Consider the following 20,406-nt stretch of genomic DNA (forward strand, 5'->3'; position numbering starts at 1 on the left):
GCTTCATAAATTTTCAGACTGGATCCATCAATCAAACATCAAATATATTTGCATCAATCAATCTCCTTTGCACCAACCAAGACTGAATCAAACAATTACTTCTCTGAATCCTGTAACCAAATTACAATAACAGTATCAGAACCCAAGCCAGAACCCAGAACACTGCAACAACAAACAGAAGTAGCTAAAACATATTTTATGAGTCGTACGCTACTTCAATGTGTCGAACCTGCGTTCATACGTTATTATATGAAGGCAAACCTGCGTATACGCTGTTTTGAAATGTCAAACCAACGTGTATACGCACCTTTGCTATACTGAACCTACGTATAGATCTGTAAAAGATGACTTAACCTTTACAACTATTCAGACATCGGTTATACCCAGATCATCAGATTTACAGATTACGACATGCGCCAATTATAAAAGATCGAAACCACACGAAGATACTTCTCTTCAAGCCTTAGGATCTTGACCCATCAATAGAACTTATCCTTCTTCAAGCGCTCAGGTTCCTCCTTGATTCAAATTCAGCTATGCACCATAACCCAATGACCACTGTTCTAGATCTTGCTCTTCATTAGATATTCAATTGCTTTAGTGCACTTGCCTAATGATCTCCTCCTCCTTTTATAGTCTTAGGCCTTACTCAATACCATGGTCCAAAACCACTTAGAATCAATACCTTGGACCAAATACCACAGACTAAAACCAAGTTTTCCAACATGTACGTGCTTTTCCTTGTGTGAAAGTGTGTGTATATGCATACGCGTCTTTTGGTCTGCGAACACGCGTGTACACACGGTTTGGTCAAGGGGAACCTACATATATCTCTTTTTCCTTCATTCTGTGATCCTAAACTGTGATTTGTCATCTGAGTGAGTTGCCATCAAGGACAACACCTGTGTCATAGCACCAAACCTGTGTCATAATGCCAACAGAAACAGGGCGCATCGTCATTTTGCAAAGAGAGAAATTGGGATACGAAAGTGTAGAGCCGCATTCCACCAGAGTTTAGAGTTGTGCACAAAAGTGATGGTCCAACAAAGGAGGCTGCATTTTTTTAGCTGCTTTTGTAGAATAGTCTAGCTAAGATTCAAAGTTGTTAGGACGAAGAAACTACTAAACAGAGTCCCAAGATGGCAAATGAGAGGAGAAGTCGTAGACGCCACCAAACAACGAGTTCACTACAAAACGAGTACAACATATTTTAATTTCATGGTATTTATCTAATTTTTTGAAGAACCTAAAACCCTAGTAAAGATTTTTATTGAAGGAAAAGAATCTTGTGAATGGAAATTGTCTAAAGAATTTCTATGAATAAAACCCTTGGTTAAAAAAACTTTGTCTAAAGAATTTATGTGAACAAAACCTTTGGTGAAGAAAACCCTACCATAGATTCAATTTCTTTTAACATTCAAATCTATAAAGAAACCAATTATATAACAGGGTTTCAAAGGGGATTTTTGAAACGAGGCAAGGATTATGAAACATGGAACAGAATTTGAATGGGGTTTTATGAAAAAGGGAACAGAATTTGAATGGGGTTTCTAAACAAGTTTTCTTGAAAGTAGTTATTTTCAATTTGTAGCATTAAATTTTTTTGGAAGAAGATGGTGTTAAGAATAATGGCAAATACAAAATTTAAAGTTGAAAACTTTAATTGGAAAGGAATTTTTGTATTGTGGAAGTTACATAGGATATACAAGTATAACAAGGTTTTCATAAGGAGTTAGGTAGCAAGAGCAAGACGCCTGTGATAGGACCAATGATGAATGGGAGGACCTAGATGCCAAAGCCCTCAATACAATTCAATTGTCTCAGTGAAGATGTTATATTCAACATAATTCGAGAATTGACAATAGCAAGCTTGTGGACCAAGTTGGAAGGTCTATATATATGACGAAATCCTTGTTGAACCGGATCTACTTAAAGAGGGAGTTGTACAACTTGAAGATGAAAGAAGGTACAAAAATTGCAGATACCTAAATGTGTTTAATACTCTTATTTGTCGGTTGAATAGTATAAAAGTCAAACTCGATGGCGAAGATAAGGCAGTTACATTGTTGTGTTTGTTGCATGAATCATGAGACCATTTTGTAATCACCATAAGCTTAAGCACAACGGAAACTTTTGAATTTGATGTTGTTGTTCGACCTCTCTTGCCTGAAGATATGAGGAGGAATCAAGCATTGAAACATCAATGCCAAAAGCAATGGTGATTGGAGGTTGCTCCAAAGAGAAAGGAGACAAATTAAGACGTAAATTCAGCAAAAGGCAAGACAAGTAAAATGAGATGTTGGTTCTACAACAAATAAGGGCATCTCAAGAAAGATTGCTAAAAAAGGCAGGAATCCAAGGAAGATACAAAAAAAGAGGCAAATCCAATTGAATCGAGTTCAAGTATGATCAATGAAGTATTATCAATTTCTAATGTTCCTAAATATTATGAAGATTGGTATTAGAATCTGGCACATTTGATCATGTGTTTGCATAAAATTGGTTTTCAACATATAAGTTGTTGATGGTGAATTTGTCCTTATCCTGTAATACTATTGGGGTTGGGAGTGTCAAAATCGATATGTTTGATGGTATTGTCAAAACATTAACAAATGTGAGACATGAACTTGAATTAAAGAAAAATCTAAATTCTTTGGGAGCAATGGATTCAGGAGGAGGTTATAAATGGACAGGTCAAGGTAGAGCACTAAAAGTATCCAAGGGTGCTTTAGTGTCATGAAGGCTACCAAGACAAGGAACCTTTACAAGCTAGATGGAAGCACTCAGATCAGCGAATCACTAGTGGCATCAGAGGAGGCAGAAAAATCCACTCGTTCATGGCATCAACAATTGGGTCATATGAGCAAGGAGGGACTACATGTATTGATAAACTGCAAGCTACTTCCAAACTTGAAATCTTTGAATTTAAGTTTCTGGAAATATTGTATATTTTGAAAACAATGTAGACAAAAATTTTAAGCGAGCAGCCATAGTAGTAAAGGTACTCTTGATTACATTCATTTTGATGTTTGAGGGTCATCCCCTATTGATCCTATATTTTGTTTCATTTCTAGATGATTTATTTGGAAAAATGTGTCTTTTAGAATTATGGTTAACAAGAGAATTGGCAAGGCAATCAAATGTCTAAGAACAAATAACAAAGGTAAGTTCACTTCTTTAGAATTTGAAGAATATTGCAAGGAAGTTGGAATTGAGAGACACAAAACCATAGTTAATACTCATCAACAAAATGGTGTGGCAAAACGCATGAATAGGACTATTCTAGAAAAAGCAAAAAGGCATGCTAAGCAATGTTAGTTCACAACAAGAGTTGTAGGCAAAAGTAGTCAATGTTGCTTGTTATCTAGTGAATAAATCACCATCTATTCCAATAAAATGCAAAATTCCTAAAAAGGTAGTCATCTTTGTGATTATTCGAATTTAAAAAAAATGTTGTGATGTGTACACTCATACTCCTACGAATCAACCTTCAAACCCTATGTCGAAGAAATACACCTTTGATGGTTATGATAGGGATATAGGCTATGGGATCTTACTACCGACAAAATTGTCATCCACAGAGTTGTGATATTTGAAGAATCTTCTCTCATTAAATCAGATCATGCATAAGATGTTTTGAAACAGAAACATGGACCAATCAACAAATTCAGTTTGAGACTGAACCATCCACGAACACATGGAAGCAAGAAGAAGTTTATGATGATAAAGAAGTTGTAGATGTTGAAGACATTCTGGAAAATGTTGAAAGTCCAAAACCAACACCAAAAAGATCTACACAAGAAATAAAACCTCCTAAAAGGCATATTGATTTCACTTCATCTATTGCTTTGCTTATAGAGAACCTTCTTGTTTTTCAAGAAGCAATAGATGATATCAATAATGCCAAATGGATGGCAACAATGAAAGAAGAAATGGATGCCTTGTGTTGATTTTTCATGATCTTATAGACAAGAAATGGATGCCTTGTGTTAATTTTTCATGATCTTATAGTCTAATAATTACTTTCCAATGATTTCTTAATTAATTTTTCTTGTGTCACATTTGTCATTAAGCAATTATACATAAAAAAATCTCAACAGTAAAATAATAATGACTGTAAAATCATGAAGAGAAAGCCAAACACAAGAGACATATTTTTACCATAGGAAAACCCTAACTAGGGAAAAACCTAGCAATCTTTTCTTAGGAGAAGTTATTCAATTCATCAAAAGTAAAATCGAATTTTCCTAGTCAAAATTTGTCAAACTGACCAGAAAATCCAATAAGTCAAACTTGGTCAAACATACCACTTTTTCGACCTCCTGCAACTTGGTCAAAGTTTGGTCAAACAAGTCAAATTTCGGCCTCCTAGAACTACATCATAAACCCTAGTGAACTACAATGAAACTAACCAGAAACAAATGTGGTAAACTGCCCAGAATCTCAGTCAAATAGAATAGAAAGTCTTGGTCAACACAAGTCAAACCTTTGTCTTCTTCTCCTCTCTCTCCTCCACACATGTGAACAGAGAACATATGGTTTTTGGCGATGCAAATTGTATCAAGTGGAGGAGGTTGAGTGCTTCATTTATAGTGATCTAAGGTGCCCTAAGGGGCACACCCCTTAATGTTGGGTTGACTTAAACAATTACAGTCGACCTTATATTTTGAAAGCAAACATTAAATTCAAATTCTAAATTTCAATTTTCTTCTTTTTCATATTTTTTAAGGTCAACTTGCACTGAAGAATACCGACCGCAACTACCAAAATTCAACACTCCCTTTTAGCTAGGGAGGTATTCTCTTTGAGTTCCTCAAATGTACATTTAGAAGACAATTTTCTCCACCCCAAGAAAAGATTGAATGATCTAGCTATGTTGATGTATCCATCCACTACATTGTGGATAGCATCTTGCATTAGCATCATGCAAAGGGATCTATTCACTCACTAGTCACATACCTTTTGCTAATGGATCTAATCACCCACAAAACAAAACCCATGGCAATATGGTTAGAACTTTCTGACAAGGGTCAACAAGACTAGTCTTGGGTCACCAGCTCAACAAGTCATCACTTGGATCCATGTCAAGAACCCCCTAACCAATGGTGAAACCCTAGGCCCACTTACCACTCCCACATGTTGTCACATGCTATTGAATGGTATAACACTTGCCTAATGCTATAAGGCACTCACTCAACCCACTAGCCAAATAACCATTAGCAATATGGTCAAGCAACCCCTGACCAAGGGTGCACTCTGAGCCTTGATGTTATCTGGTCCAATCTCCCTATCCACATTACATGGCCCCTGGTCAATACCCTTGACCTAGGGAGAATCTCAGCCCTTTGATGCTACAACATGAACACTCCCATTAACCAAGGGAAGCATTCTCAACCACTCCAAAATTGTCCCTAAAGTATACAAACTTCATCTTAGGACAGTGGCTTTGTGAGAATGTCAACAACCTGCTCGTTCGTCCATAGAAATGCATTAGAGCCTCACTGCTCCCTTTTGTACCATGTCTCGAAAGTGGTGGTACCATGATCTTAATGTGCTTTGACTTGTCATCATGGTCATTGCCTACACTTGATCAAACAATCTTGCGAGTAACTTCTGAAGCCACACTGCTTTACAACTCGCCAAACAAGCTACAATATTATCAGCTTTAGCAGTGTTGAGTGCGACAGATTGCTTCCTACTCATCCAAGATACCATAGCAGAACCCAAACTAAAACAACATCCCGATATGCTCTTCTTGTCTTCAGTATTTCTTGCCCAATTAGAATCTATGAAACAATATAGTTGTACTTCACCATTTGAGATGTATCCTAATCCATATCCAACTGTACCATGCCAGTACCTCAACACATGTTGTGTCATAGCTATTTTTCGATCACCCTGGCTAGGTGCTCCCTCTAACACTGAAACAAATCCTATTGTGGTGATCCTGGTTGTTCCCTCTACCACTCAGCTTCTTAAGATTAGTTACCATGGGAGTGGCCACAGACTAGTTGTCCAAGGAAGATCTCAACCGACTTCTACCACACTTCTAGTCCCAAGTAATGTATCCAACCAAGATCCTTCATCTCAATCTCAGAGGTCAACTCTTTACCACAAAATCAAATCCTCCTGCCACTATTGCTACCTTTGTCATGTGAGTCCTTCTGACAACTGGAGCAAATGTCTCCTCATAGTGCTCTCCCTCTTTCTAGGAGAATCCTCACAAATTTCGCTTTATACGTCTCCATGTTGCCATCTATTGCATACTTGATTTCGTAGATCCACTTGGAAGTTATTGAGAAATCGAGAGGCTTTGCAATTTAAGTTAAATTTCTCTTTCTTGATAACTGCTTGTAAAATTTGTTGGCTTATTATTAATTTAATTATGTTTCTTCTTCATCAAACAATTATCACGTTTACAAAACATGAAGATCACAAATACAGTAAACACAAGATATAGGTTGCAAGCCATGGCAAAACTCCTCCACGGGGGAACCCAAAAAAATTATCTTCTTATAAAATCAAATAAAAGTGAGATATCCAAGACCCATGACCCTTCTAGATGCCAAGTAGAACCTTCCTTCATAGCGAATTCATCAACAGCAAGAGACTAGCAGCATATTCATCATCAAAACAGATCCTTAACGAGAGATACATCAAGGCAGAAGTTCCACAAACTCAAGCTCATGGAAAACCCTTCTTTCATATTTCGGTCCTCCTTCCTTCTGCAAAATTTCAAATCAAATCATGTGAATTGTGTGTGTCCAAATGAGCTCAACTCTCCTTCTATTTATACTATCCAGAGGAGTTTGAAAAGACATGTCCATTGGCGCAGGGCTGACTTGGCATCTAGAGGGGTTTTTGACCCAAATTATATATTTAAAAATTATTTTTTTTCTTTAAAATAGATCCAAATAGGACTTTGACTCTTTGACTCAACACATCCTAGAAGCATGAAGAATGTGCTTATCTAATAAAATAATTAGAATTATTATTATTTTACTTCTTTTTCTTCTCTCTTTTACATAAAATATACAATGATATAAGTACAAAGATCATTATGAAGACCAAACCTAGTTACATTTTCTAATCGAAGTCACCACTGACTTCTCTTTGGCACAATTTTCTCTATCATGGCATCCTTCAAACTTGTTGGTCTGTCTACTCCCTATGAAATAGGGGTTCTTACAGCCATCAGGCGCGGTTTTGGATGTCAGTACAATTCCTCCCTCTTCAACACAAATCACTCTAGCTGACTTTTATGCTCAATACTGGGAGAATCCTCTTGCCACAAGCTTTTCTTCATTCTTCCTAATGCTTCCATCTGCTGCCAAAGCCCTAGAAGCCTTCATGATGTATCTGCAACCACCTTCATTAGGAGGTCATGGAAGAAACAATTATAACCAGGCAAAAGATACAAAGACAAGAGGTTGACTAAAAATAAAACAATAATCGAGGAAGAAAGAAATAAAGTGCTTATCTTTTGATCTAAGGATTGTAGGGAATTGTTAACTCTCTCATGATCCTTGCCTTCTTGCAAAAATCATTGAAATCCATCTACAAACTCATCATCCTCGTACTCATCATCAGCTTGTTGCTTTCCTTTCCTTCCTTGCATGAGCTAGGGTTTCTTCATTTGTGAGTTTGTCCATCCACACCAAAGACTCAACTGCAAGCTAACGACAGTTAAGTGCATGCCCCTACTCAACATCCCTACTCAACATTCATGGTCATGTTCTAGGGTTTCACAAACCCTTTATCAAGTCATAACCTTCAGGGCTTTCAAAGCTTTTACAAAACCCTAAGTCTATCAACTCTTCGAAGAGCGGAGGTCATATTTTAGCACAAGTGTTATGACTCTTCTTGCTTTTAACTTTCAATCTGCTTAACATATCTCTGCCAATGCAAACATCAATAGCATATACAAGGCATCACATACTTGTCAAAAATTCTTATTTAACCTCATTTCCACAATAGTACAAGATTAATGGCAACATTCTTCTTTCAAATTTTGAGAGAATGGTTTTATACCCTTCAAAGAGTGAAGCATATTGAGATTACTTCCTTAAAACTTTGTTGACGCCTTACTTCTTCAAACAATGGTAAGCGTCAATCTGAGAACTAGGAACTAAAGATTAGCTTCGTATGGTTCTAGCTTCATTAAATCAACCAATCTTCCAATCCATTCTGGCAAGAATTAAGTAATGTCACCTTAGTAGTATAGTTTATTTTCAATAGCATATGCAAGGTATCAATCAAAAGCTCCTTGTCTTGTATACACAGCTGCTAACAGACTTCATAATCATCTTATAATGAATAGTCTTCTCCACAATCTGAGGTTCAAAAGTACAGATTACAATTCTAGGAAGCATCAAACCATGCTACTCAAATTTCATTAAACAAACTTTAGCAAGCCCCCTACACAAAAAGGCAACTTCATTGGCCTCTTCAAGGGTCTCGTATATTTTAGCTTCTTCTACCCTCTTAATTGAGGCTTCTTGGCTTCCTTGTTCTTGAACTTAGGCTCTTTGGCCTTCCTACAACTAGGGCTAAGGCCATCAACAGAATATTGGCTAACGCTTGGGCACAGACTTCTAAAACAAATTCGGTCCTAGAAACTCCTAGGGCTAGACTAGCCCTTCTTCAATGAATATCAGACACTAAGGCACCTTTGTTGGCCTTTTCCTATGCCTGAGATAACTCGGTCCTCCTCTCAATCCTTTGAGGCCTCTCAACCCTTCCTCTCTAACTTGTGAAGTACTCCTTAAGGCCTCAGCTAGCCTTCTTACTACCTCATTCTAGCCAGTATATCAACCTGAGGGCTTCAATGCTCTTTTTAAATATAAAACAAAGCCTTGGTCTCCTTGAAGCAACAGACAATAGAAACTTCTCCTTCCTAAGACGGAGTCAAAAGAATCATTAATTTATCTTTTTGTATTGGTTTGAGCTCTCCTACCCTAATCTAAGGGCTACAAAACTTGGACTCTCAATTTCAAACAAAGCTTCGTCAAGGTTGCTCTTTCACCTATGCTCTGATTCCATGTTGATTTTGCATGATCTTCGAGTCAAATAATTACTTTCCAATAATTTCTTAATTAATCCTTCTTGTGCCACATTTATCAGTAAGCAATTATACATAGAAAATATCAATAGTGAAATAATAATGATAGTAGGATCATGAAGAGACAGCCAAACACAAGAGACAATTTTTTACCCTAGGAAAACCCTAACTAAGTAAAACCCTGCAATCTTTTCTTAGGATAAATTATTCAAATCATCAAAAGTACAATTTGATTTTCCTAGTCAAAATCTGTCAAACTAACCACAAAATCCAACAAGTCAAACTTGGTCAAACATACCACTTTTCCGCCCTCCTACAACTTGGTCAAAGTCTAGTCAAACAAGCCAAATTTCAACCTCCTACAACTACCTCAAAAACCCTAGTCAACTACAATCAAACTACCTAGAAATAGTTTCGATCAACTGCCCAAAATCTCGATCAAACAGAACAAAAATAGTCTTGGTCAATGCAAATCAAACTTTTGTCGTCTTCTCCTCTCTCTCTTTCTCACATGTGAACAAACAATAGATTGTTTTTGTTGAGATCTAAATTGTGTCAAGCGCAGGAGCTCGAGTGAAACATTTATAGCAATCTAATTTGCCCCAAGGGGCACATCTATTAGTCTTGGGACGACTTAAACAATTGGAGTCGACCATACATTTTTGAGGCAAAAATTAAATTCAAAATTTAAATATCAAATTTCTTCTTTTTTATTTTTCTTTAGGGTCAATTTGTAGTGAAGAATACCGACCACAACTACCAAAATTTAATGCCTGGGAAAGGAGCAGAACTTGATATCTGGTATAACTTTTGAAAGATAAAAAGTTGTTGGAAGCAAGTGGATTTTCAAATTGAAGAGAGGTGTTGATGGTAATATTGAAAGATATAAGGCCAAACTAGTCACAAAAGGTTACCCTCAAATGGTAAGTACAGATTTCCATGAAATCCTTTGCCAGTTGTTGAACTTGTATCTATTCATATTGTGTTGGCACTAGTTGCTTTGATTGATTTGTAGTTGGATGAGAAGATTTAAATGGAACAACGAAAAGGTTTTGAACGACATTGCAATGGATGATTAGTTTGCAAGCTGAGGAAATTGTTGTATGGCCTAAAGTAGTTTCCCAGGCAGTTCTACAAGAAGTTTGATTCCTTTATGACGAACCAATACTAGAAGTGACTATGCTCATTATGTGTACTTTATATTATTTATCTTAGTATTTGGCCACCTTAAGTATTGGTCATAGGTGACAGTTAAAAGTATCGAGGCATGGAGGTGTTAAAGATATCTCCCTTGCATCAACATGGAAAGGCTAGTGGAATGCTCCCAATCTCTACCCTAGGTTGATGTCTAGAGCCTTGTTGAACTAGCAGAGTATATTTCACCTGGATATGAAGTCATTTTGTATCACATATGCATGTGGCAAAGGAGGGCACAAGTTGTCCACGCTCATTTGTCTAGCTAGTTATGAGTTTCATTGTGCTTCAAAGACAGCTTGCATCAATATAATGATACGACTTAAATCTCCATTAATGACAGCATGGGAAATATGTGGTATTAAGAGGGATAAGCCAAGAATGGTGATCGATGCTTGTCTCAAAAGCTAAAACATAGAATGTTTAACACTTTGCCTATATTGAAATAACAATAAAACTATGCAAAAAAAACATTACATGAATGAGCCCCAAAATGTAGTTACATCAAAAGTAATTGAATAGGAACCAACAAGTGAATTGTGACTACCGCGAACTTGTAAGAATTTACAGGGTAAGTTCCACAGAAGAATACCAAAAGGACACCGCTCACAACCAGATCTCAAATCAATACACCAGTATTTTTGACGTGGTTAAAACCCTCAGAGTGCAAGGAGGGAAACAGTCCACGGCCTGTCCCAACGTGGGTACTACAGGCAATTTATTAATCAAAGAATGAAAATTTACATAAGCTTCTCTCATGCACGGATTACCTGAACAATGACCCTCCATGCGCTTTAAATAGAACTCATGGACCAATCGGGTGTCAAGCCACGGATCAAGTGTCGGTAATACCGAGGTGAGAGTGAACCGTCGGATCACTACATATCGTGACCGTCGGATTGTAAGTTACAAAAAGTACAACGGTAAAGAAACACACTTTACCTAACTCTAACCTAACTCTATACTAGACCAAGTTGAACTTAACTATATCCTATGTGTCGGAATATCCTAACATCCCCCCTTAAGAACAACTTGGGATAGGATTGAAGGATTTACAAATATGACACAATAGGAGAAGGAAGGAGGCACTAGAGCCTATCCCCCCTTAGTGACAACTTCCTGAACTCCAAGCATATATCGAAGTTTTGTGAACTTCGCCTCTGTGAGAGCCTTTGTGAAGATGTCTGCAACCTGATCATCCGTTGGACAATATTGCACTTCAAGAACATGGTCATGAATGAGCTTTCTGATGAAGTGCATGTGTAGTTCAATGTGTTTGCTGCGCTGATGCTGGACTGGATCTTTGCATAGCTGAATGGCACTTTGATTATCACACCAAAGTGTGGTTGGATGCTGCTGCTCAAAGCCAAACTCTGATAGGATCTGACGAAGCCACAAGGCTTCCTTACTAGCTTCCACTGCACCACGATACTCTGCTTCTGCTGACGAAAGAGAAATGGCAGCCTGTTTCTTACAAGCCCATGTAATAGGTCCTGAACCAAGAGTGAAGACATAACCGGCAGTAGACTTCCGATCATCAAGGTCACCAGCCCAATCAGAATCAGTGAAACCAACTAACAGAGGAGCTGCTTTGGCACTGTAATGAATCCCAAACTGTACTGTACCTCGAACATAACGAAGTATTCTTTTAGCTGCTTTCCAATGACTTTCACGGGGGTTTTGCATAAAACGAGCAACAAGGCCAACAGCAAAGGAAAGATCAGGACGAGTATGGGTTAAATACAAGAGTTTTCTGACAAGTTGACGGTATAAGGTAGCATCAACTTCAGGAGAAGTACAAGAGACTGAAAGTTTGACTCCAGACTGAAAGGGAGAAGGGGCTGGCTTACAGTCTTCCATGTGAAAATGACGAAGAATATCACAAGCATACTTGGACTGGGAGAGGAAAATACCTTCTTGGGATTGCAAGACTTGAAGACCGAGAAAATAGTGTAAGTGTCCTAAGTCTGTCATTTCAAATTTCTTTTTAAGGCTGGACTTCACATGGTTTATAAGGTTGGGATCACTACCAGTAAGAATAAGATCATCAACATAAAGAACAAGGATGATAAGAGAGTTGCCCACTTTCTTGGTGTAGACAGTATTGTCAGAATGACACCTAGAAAAGCCAGATTCTAAAAGAAAGCTATCCATTTTGGCATACCAAGCTCGAGGAGCTTGCTTGAGGCCATAAAGGGATTTCTTAAGTCGACAAACGAGGCTGGAGTCTGTTTGTATGAAGCCAATGGGTTGTTCCATATAGATTTCTTCCTGCAAGTCCCCATGCAAGAAGGCAGATTTAACATCCATTTGATGGACTTCCCATTTTAAAGAGGCAGCAAGGGAAAGAACAAGGCGGATAGAGTTCATTTTGGCAACTGGAGAGAAGGTTTCAGTGTAGTCAATGCCTTCAACCTTAGCAACTAGACGAGCTTTATGTTTATCAACTTTCCCATCTGGTCCATACTTGGTTCTGTAAACCCATTTGCATCTAACAAGTTTGCGTCCCTTTGGTAGAGGAACAAGATCCCATGTATCATTTGTCATCAATGAATGATATTCTTCATTCATAGCTGCTTCCCAATGTGGATGGCCTGAAGCTTCTGCAAAAGTGTCAGGATCATGATTTACTGGAGCTTGAGCCAGTAAAGAAGAGGCTCTTTCAAACTGAGAACGTGTACGTCGCTGATCTGTAGGATCACCGGCAAGATCACCTGCTGCATCCCGAGTAGCACGGACCCATCTTGGAAGTTGAGGATCCTGAGAAGGTGGGGAAGGATTATCATCCTCGCTTTCATCATCAGAAGAAGAAATGTTTTCAAAGATAGAAGAGATAGGAAGAGGTGGCACATCCGCCGGACTAGGCTCGCAGGCCGATTTATTTTCATCAAATTTTACATCTCTTCTAATGATAACATTTTTGGACTTAAATGGAATAAGTCTATAACCTTTTACATCTTCAGAATATCCAACAAAAGTACATTTCTCACTCTTAGGTTCTAAAGCTTTATGCTTTTCATCTGGAATATGGGCCCATGCTTCACTTCCAAACACACGAAAGTGACTTACATCTGGTTTAATGGAACTCCAAGCTTCTTCTGGAGTGATATTCTCTAGAACCTTAGTAGGAGTGCGATTGATTATATAATTTGCACAATTAATTGCTTCGGCCCAAAAACTAAGACTGAGTCCTTTAGATTGCAGCATACAATTAGCCATTTCCTTTAAGGTGCGATTTTTCCTTTCAGCTACACCATTTTGTTGTGGAGTGTATGGAACAGTATGTTGCATTTGAATTCCATTTTCGGTGCAAAAGTTGATGAATGCGTTTTTAACATATTCTCCACCATTATCAGTTCTTAGCTTAAGAATTTGATGTCCAGATTGTTTTTCAACAAATGCTTTGAAGGCCAAAAAAGTGCTAAATACTTCGCTCTTGAGTTTTAAGAAGTATACCCAAGTGCGTCTAGAGAAATCATCAATGAAAGTTAAGAAGTACTTGCAGCCAGAGAATGAAGCAACAGGAAGAGGACCACATAAATCACTGTGCACAAGCTGTAAAGGGGCTGAGGCGTGCCAAGAGGCACGTTTGTCAAAACTGTCCCGATGATGTTTTCCGAGTACACATCCGGAACAAACACCATCTTTGCAAGATACCATAGGAAGACCTGTCACCATATTTTCTTTACATAGATGCTGAAGGGAGCGATAGTTTAAGTGACCAAACCGCTCATGCCAAAGTTTGCTCACTTCATCATTATGAGCAACAAATACTGAGGGAAGATGGGATGACCCAAAGTTGTGAAACTTATACAACCTTTTGGAATCATCAGCAAGACCAGTAGCTAGAATCTGTTTAGGATCTTTTAGATCCTTGATTACAACATCATGAGGTGAAAATTCAACAATTTTACCTTCACCTGAATGAGTTATCTGATAGACAGATAGAAGGTTGCAGGATAAGTTTGGAACACATAATACATCATTGAACTGACCATTGTCTAGATGAACAGTTCCAGTCCCTACAACATTAAGAGATCTATCATCACCAACATATATATTTTTGGTGTTACAATCATTTAAAGAAGAAAACATGGCTTGGTTTTTGGCCATGTGACAAGAGGCTCCAGAATCAATGAGCCACTCATGAGAATGAGAAGAAGAAGAAGAAGATACATTTAATGCATAACCAGACTGAGATGATTGACGATGACATGCAGAAAATGCCGTTCCGGAAGTTGAAGTTGAAGTAGGCTCCAGATGGATGTTATGTTTCTTCATTGCGGCTTCCAAGGCTTCCATCTTCTTAAAGCATTTAGATTCTAAGTGGCCATCTCGATTACAAAAGTTACAATGTCTATCAGTTTTCTTCCATTTGTTTTTATTGGCTTATCATTTTGCTGAAATGATCTTTCATTTTGAGGCTGAGATGGTTTAGGACCATTCTTTTGAGGATATGACTTCTTAGGATTCTTTGAATTTGGGTGCTGCTGGGCGGCTAACGCTTTTGTGGAAGAGTTTCCAAGATTAAGAAGACCAAGGTGTAAGAGTTTTTCTTGTTCTCTTATTAAGGAATCACAAAAGGAGTCAAAGGAAGGGGCCTTGTAGTCTTGTCCTTGACAAATGAAAGCTTCCCTTGTAGAATGGAAAGTGGAAACAAATACAGAGTAGGCTGGTCCTAACTTAGTAAGGATGGAATAAATAAGGTTACCATCATCTTTCTTAACTTTAACACCTTCCAAGAGATATCTAAGAGTCTTGAATTTTGATAAGAAATCTTCAATGCAAGAAAAATTATTAGGATCCAAAGTAAGCAACTCATTTTCAAGTTGATGGGATCTAATTTCATTTTTAATCCCAAAAACTTTAGCAAGTTTTTCTAATGCTTCATGAGGAGTCTCAAGTCCTGCAATGTGGAATCTAAGATCAGGAGAAATAGACATCCCTATCAAACCACGTGCTTGATCTTGTCTATTTTCCCATTTTGCCGCCTTGTCTTCATCTTTGGGTTTCTTCTCTTGGTTTGTGGCTATTCTGAAGAGACCTTTACTTCTAAGTAAATCTTCCATGTATTCTACCCATTGGAAGTAGTTAGTGCTGTCAAGAATGACTTGGCATGGACTTTCCATTTTTTTTTTTAAAACTGAAGCTGAAGATGCTGAAAGTAAGTGTACCAACGGATAGATCTCGAAAAAATAGGCGGTTTAAAAAAAAACGGCTCTGAAAAAGGCTTCCGGATGAAGAAGTTATGGCTTTTTGAAAAAAACTTGTTGACGTTGCCGGCAAAGTGCGCGAATGTGCGGGAATGAAAAAATCCGCCCCCACAAAATGGAGACTTGAACCCAAGACCTCTACTCTCTAAAAATAGCTTTGAACCAATTGATCTATACAAAAAATTTGAGAGAGAGAGAGAGAGAGAGGGGGGGGGGGGGGGGCCTCGATTTGCGTGCTTGCCTTGAAAAAGCTCTTTTTCCCTACAAAACACAAAAAACAAAACCCAACACGAATATGCAAAAAAAAACGAACCTTACGGCTCAAAGTTAGCTTTAGCCAAAAAACTAGAAATTTTAAAAAAAAAATCTCAAAGTTAGCTTTATCCGAAAAACTAAATATTTTTCTCAATGTTTCTGATTTTCCGAGATCACACTAAGGTGCAGGGAAAAGAGCATACGCATGAGAAAAATCCTTCCTTTCTGTTTCTGATTTGCCCAGATCGCACAGAGTCGCAAGGCAAAGAGCATACGCAGAAATGAAAGGTATAGATCCGGTTAAAAAAAAAGGCTAAATAAACTGAGACCGAAATAAGCAGAGAGAAATTAACAGTAAACTGCAAAAAAAAAACACTGTATACCTCCCGATCTAGAAAATGACGCAGCTAGGGCTACCGGAAACCTTTTCGCATGAAACGAAAGGGGTTCCTTACTGGAACAGATGCTCTGAACGCAACAGAGCAGTCCTCTCGGCCCGAAAGCAGTCAGAAACAACAGATCTAGGAAACGACAGCCGCATGCAGTTCTACCGGCTTCAGATTTGGATCACCAACGGACGCGGCCCTCAAATAGCTCTGATACCATGTAAGAATTTACAGGGCAAGTTCCACAGAAGAATACCAAAAGGACACCGCTCACAACCAGATCTCAAATCAATACACCAGTATTTTTGACGTGGTTAAAACCCTCAGAGTGCAAGGAGGGAAACAGTCCACAGCCTGTCCCAACGTGGGTACTACAGGCAATTTATTAATCAAAGAATGAAAATTTACATAAGCTTCTCTCATGCACGGATTACCCGAACAATGACCCTCCATGCGCTTTAAATAGAACTCATGGACCAATCGGGTGTCAAGCCACGGATCAAGTGTCGGTAATACCGAGGTGAGAGTGAACCGTCGGATCACTACATATCGTGACCGTCGGATTGTAAGTTACAAAAAGTACAACGGTAAAGAAACACACTTTACCTAACTCTAACCTAACTCTATACTAGACCAAGTTGAACTTAACTATATCCTATGTGTCAGAATATCCTAACAGAACTTTGTTTTGTTCTACTTCTATCTCTTGATGTTCCTGAATGATTCCCTACCCCCTCTAATAAGACGATCTAAATTATTAAGCACCTTCACTACTGGTGAGTTGAGGCATTGATATAAGAGATGTTGAGAAAATAGCAAGCTCAATGATTTGAGGTTCTTTTTTGCTTGGCAACAATGTTGCAAACATCGGCGTTGGGATAAAATTGGCAAGGGTCCAAAAAACAAAACAAAAAATCGTAAAAATCAAGAAAATATTGATACAAATCAAAACATCGAAACAATTAAGATACCACCAAAATATCCATAAAATTTGACAAACATCAACCGTAGGCCAAAAAATCACAATTTTTTCATGATTAAATCAAGATGTTTGCAACACTGCTTAGCAATGTCTTTCTAGAAGCACTTGGTCATTTCCCCATTTTTAAGAAGACCCTAAAATTGGTTGATTGCTTTTTCATCTCCAACTAGTAAGGCTTGTAAGGTTTCTACTCCTAGAACAACCTCTTAATCTTTGTTAATCTAGATACGGGCTTTGATTTCAACGTTCGGCTCTTCCTATAGTGGTTACCCCTCTAGGTCCTCATTTTCCTTTTCCATAGATTCTAAATTCTCAAGCACCTCAAAGTCATTAACATGCACTTTGAACAATCCTTCCTAGATTATATTTGTTTATTGTGTCACCTTAGATTGTTTGTTACCTACTTATTGACTAGCATGATTGGATTATGCTCTGTTCGGCTGAATGGTTGCAAACACCAATTAGTAAGAGTTTATTCCTCGCAAGTCTTCAAGCAATTTCTCATTCAAACACTAATTAGTAAGAGCCTATTCATCCCAAGTCTTCAAGCATATTTTCACAAAAAGCTTTACTCATGGCAACAGTTGCACTTGAAATGGAGTTGCTCTACTCATGGCAAGAGTTGCAAATGAAGGGGGAGTTGATCATAATTTATTTATTGTAGGTGGCACCATCTGTCAATAATTATTTGCAGCACCTCTCATAGAATCTTCTCCAAATCCACTTCCACGAATATTTATCACAAGTATGATAATTTCCTTTTAGTTAAGCTCTTTTGACCCATCTTGTCCCTAATGGCTCCGGAGGTGTTTTCATCCAAGAAAATTAATGGAAGGTACTTCTTCCATGAATATCAGACCCTAAACCTTTGCTGACCTTTTCCTAGGCCTGAAATAACTTGGTCCTGCAGTCAACCCTTTGCGGCCTCTCGACCCTTCCCCTCTAACTTGTGAACTAACTCCTTAAGGCCTCGGCTAGCCTTCTTACTACCTCAGTCCAGTCAGTATATCAACCTGAGGTCTTTAGACCTCTTTCTAGGGCTTAGGCCCTCTTATTCGTGATAACTAATAACTTGAATGCTTCAATCTATGAAGCAAACAGTTCCTTTGGATCCATTTGAAGGGGTGAGATTCCCATGATTGTAACTTCCCTGCTGACAAATCACAATGGCCACTTTCAAGAGCAAATTCTCTCATAACATCAGAGATAGACAACAACTCACCAATGAATGGCAGATCTCTCAGGGCAGAAAATAATGAAAGGCTTCTGCAGGATGGGGTCGCAACATTGAACAGAAAAAAGGGTAGCTAGGGGAGTAGATGCATAGTCTGTCCCCTATTGAACCACCAGCATATACAGAAGGAGCATGACCAGTTTCAGCATATGATATAGGACCCATCTTGTCCCTAATGGCTCCGGAGGTGTTTTCATCCAAGAAAATTAATGGAAGGTACTTCTTCCATGAATATCAGACCCTAAACCTTTGCTGACCTTTTCCTAGGCCTGAAATAACTTGGTCCTGCAGTCAACCCAGTCAACCCTTTGCGGCCTCTCGACCCTTCCCCTCTAACTTGTGAACTAACTCCTTAAGGCCTCGGCTAGCCTTCTTACTACCTCAGTCCAGTCAGTATATCAACCTGAGGTCTTTAGACCTCTTTCTAGGGCTTTGGCCCTCTTATTCGTGATAACTAATAACTTGAATGCTTCAATCTATGAAGCAAACAGTTCCTTTGGATCCATTTGAAGGGGTGAGATTCCCATGATTGTAACTTCCCTGCTGACAAATCACAATGGCCACTTTCAAGAGCAAATTCTCTCAGAACATCAGAGATAGACAACAACTCACCAATGAATGGCAGATCTCTCAGGGCAGAAAATAATGAAAGGCTTCTGCAGGATGGGGTCGCAACATTGAACAGAAAAAAGGGTACCTAGGTTAAACCCTAACCACCGCCGCCGCCCATGTACACCTCCGCTCTCTTCATCACGGTTTATAAATTATGTTTTAAAAGAACACAGATCTTAAACATTTTTGCACCGATTAAACTTAAAAAAAAAAAAAAAAAAAACAAAACTTAGTATTATTTTTACAAAGTATTAGAAGACCTTACCTAGATAATTATGGGCTTAAGATACAACAAAATTCAATTCTTCTGAAAAAAATGCCAAACGCGGTGACTGAGCATATACATGTATAGCGACCTTAAGTCACTTTAAGAACACTTCGAAATTCCAAGTTTGCCTAAATTTAGTACCCGTGAGGTGCTTTGAACCCCAGCTCCAAATTAACGCGGCCAATAAGCCACTTTAACACAGCGCAAAGGATGGATGAGATTTGAACCTCTGCCTTGAAAGATAAATGATTTGCCAAGTATGCATGGAATAATTTCATTACTGACGGTGCTCAGGTGTAAAATAAAAGAAATAATCAGCTTCTATTTTATTTTTTGGTTATAAACAATCTTGCAGCCATTGTTAATCGGCAAACCCACTTCAGAGTTTTCCATGGGAAATAGCATACACATCAGAATCTACACTTTACCCGAAAACACTGCCTAGCAACAAGCAAAAATCTGTTTCCGGGTTATTTCAAGGTTTTTAAATGAATTAGGGTAAGTAATTTCGTTTACTAATAAAACCTAAACAGAAACAGGAAAATAATTAATTAACGGACCTTCATCTTCCCTCAGACGAATAATGCGCGATGCAAATTTCTTCTTCTGCAAATGGCTCCCTGTATCCACAAAACGTCCTAACAAAAAGAAAAACGAATTCTTCGCAAGTTTTAATAGTCTAGGGTTTTAACGGTTTTAGGGTTTTGCAAATAGGGCTTTATTTGAATGTCACGCCACATGGCATATCTAAGCATTAAATATTTTCTCATAAAGTTGGTATTTGTTAAGTGAAAAAAGAGAATGGATTATAATAATAGTATAGTGTATCCGGTCATGCGGCTGATAGTACTTCGAATGGGTTTGTTAATTTCGCTTGCACAGGGTTTGTTATCTTCACATGCTGAAATTTTAGAGGGCTAATATTTTTGTGGGTTAATTTTAATTTTAATTTAAAAAAACAAAAAATCCTTTGTATTTTATAATATAGAAATATTTTATTTTTTTTAATTTCAAAATTTTAAATTTTACGGAAATTATATAAAATAATAATTAAAAATCTGAATAATTTTACAAATTTATTTTCAAATATTTTTAATAATAAAATTGACCAAATTTTAAAATAAATTTCTATTATTAAAATTTCCAAAAATAAAATTTTACTTAAAACTCACATCATACTAAAGAGATCAAACATTTTTTG

The 20,406-nt window shown here is 37.9% G+C and overlaps 1 protein-coding gene across 1 annotated transcript in view; it reads right to left on the bottom strand.

Moving 5' to 3' along the window:
- LOC149160148 (small ribosomal subunit protein eS6-like) overlaps positions 1-19,920 on the bottom strand; it is a 31,557-nt gene extending 11,637 nt beyond the window's left edge. Inside the window, exon 1 of the mRNA XM_089436639.1 lies at positions 19,766-19,920. Coding sequence (XP_089292765.1) covers positions 19,766-19,771 — 6 coding nt within the window. The 5' untranslated portion in view covers positions 19,772-19,920. The remainder of the gene's footprint in view (positions 1-19,765) is intronic.
- Positions 19,921-20,406: the final 486 nt, after the last annotated feature.

This window comes from Pinus tabuliformis, chromosome 5_2 (genome assembly GCF_031772625.1).
Source record: "Pinus tabuliformis cultivar Carrire ecotype Pingquan chromosome 5_2, CPIR1, whole genome shotgun sequence".
Classification (NCBI taxonomy): Eukaryota; Viridiplantae; Streptophyta; class Pinopsida; order Pinales; family Pinaceae; genus Pinus; species Pinus tabuliformis.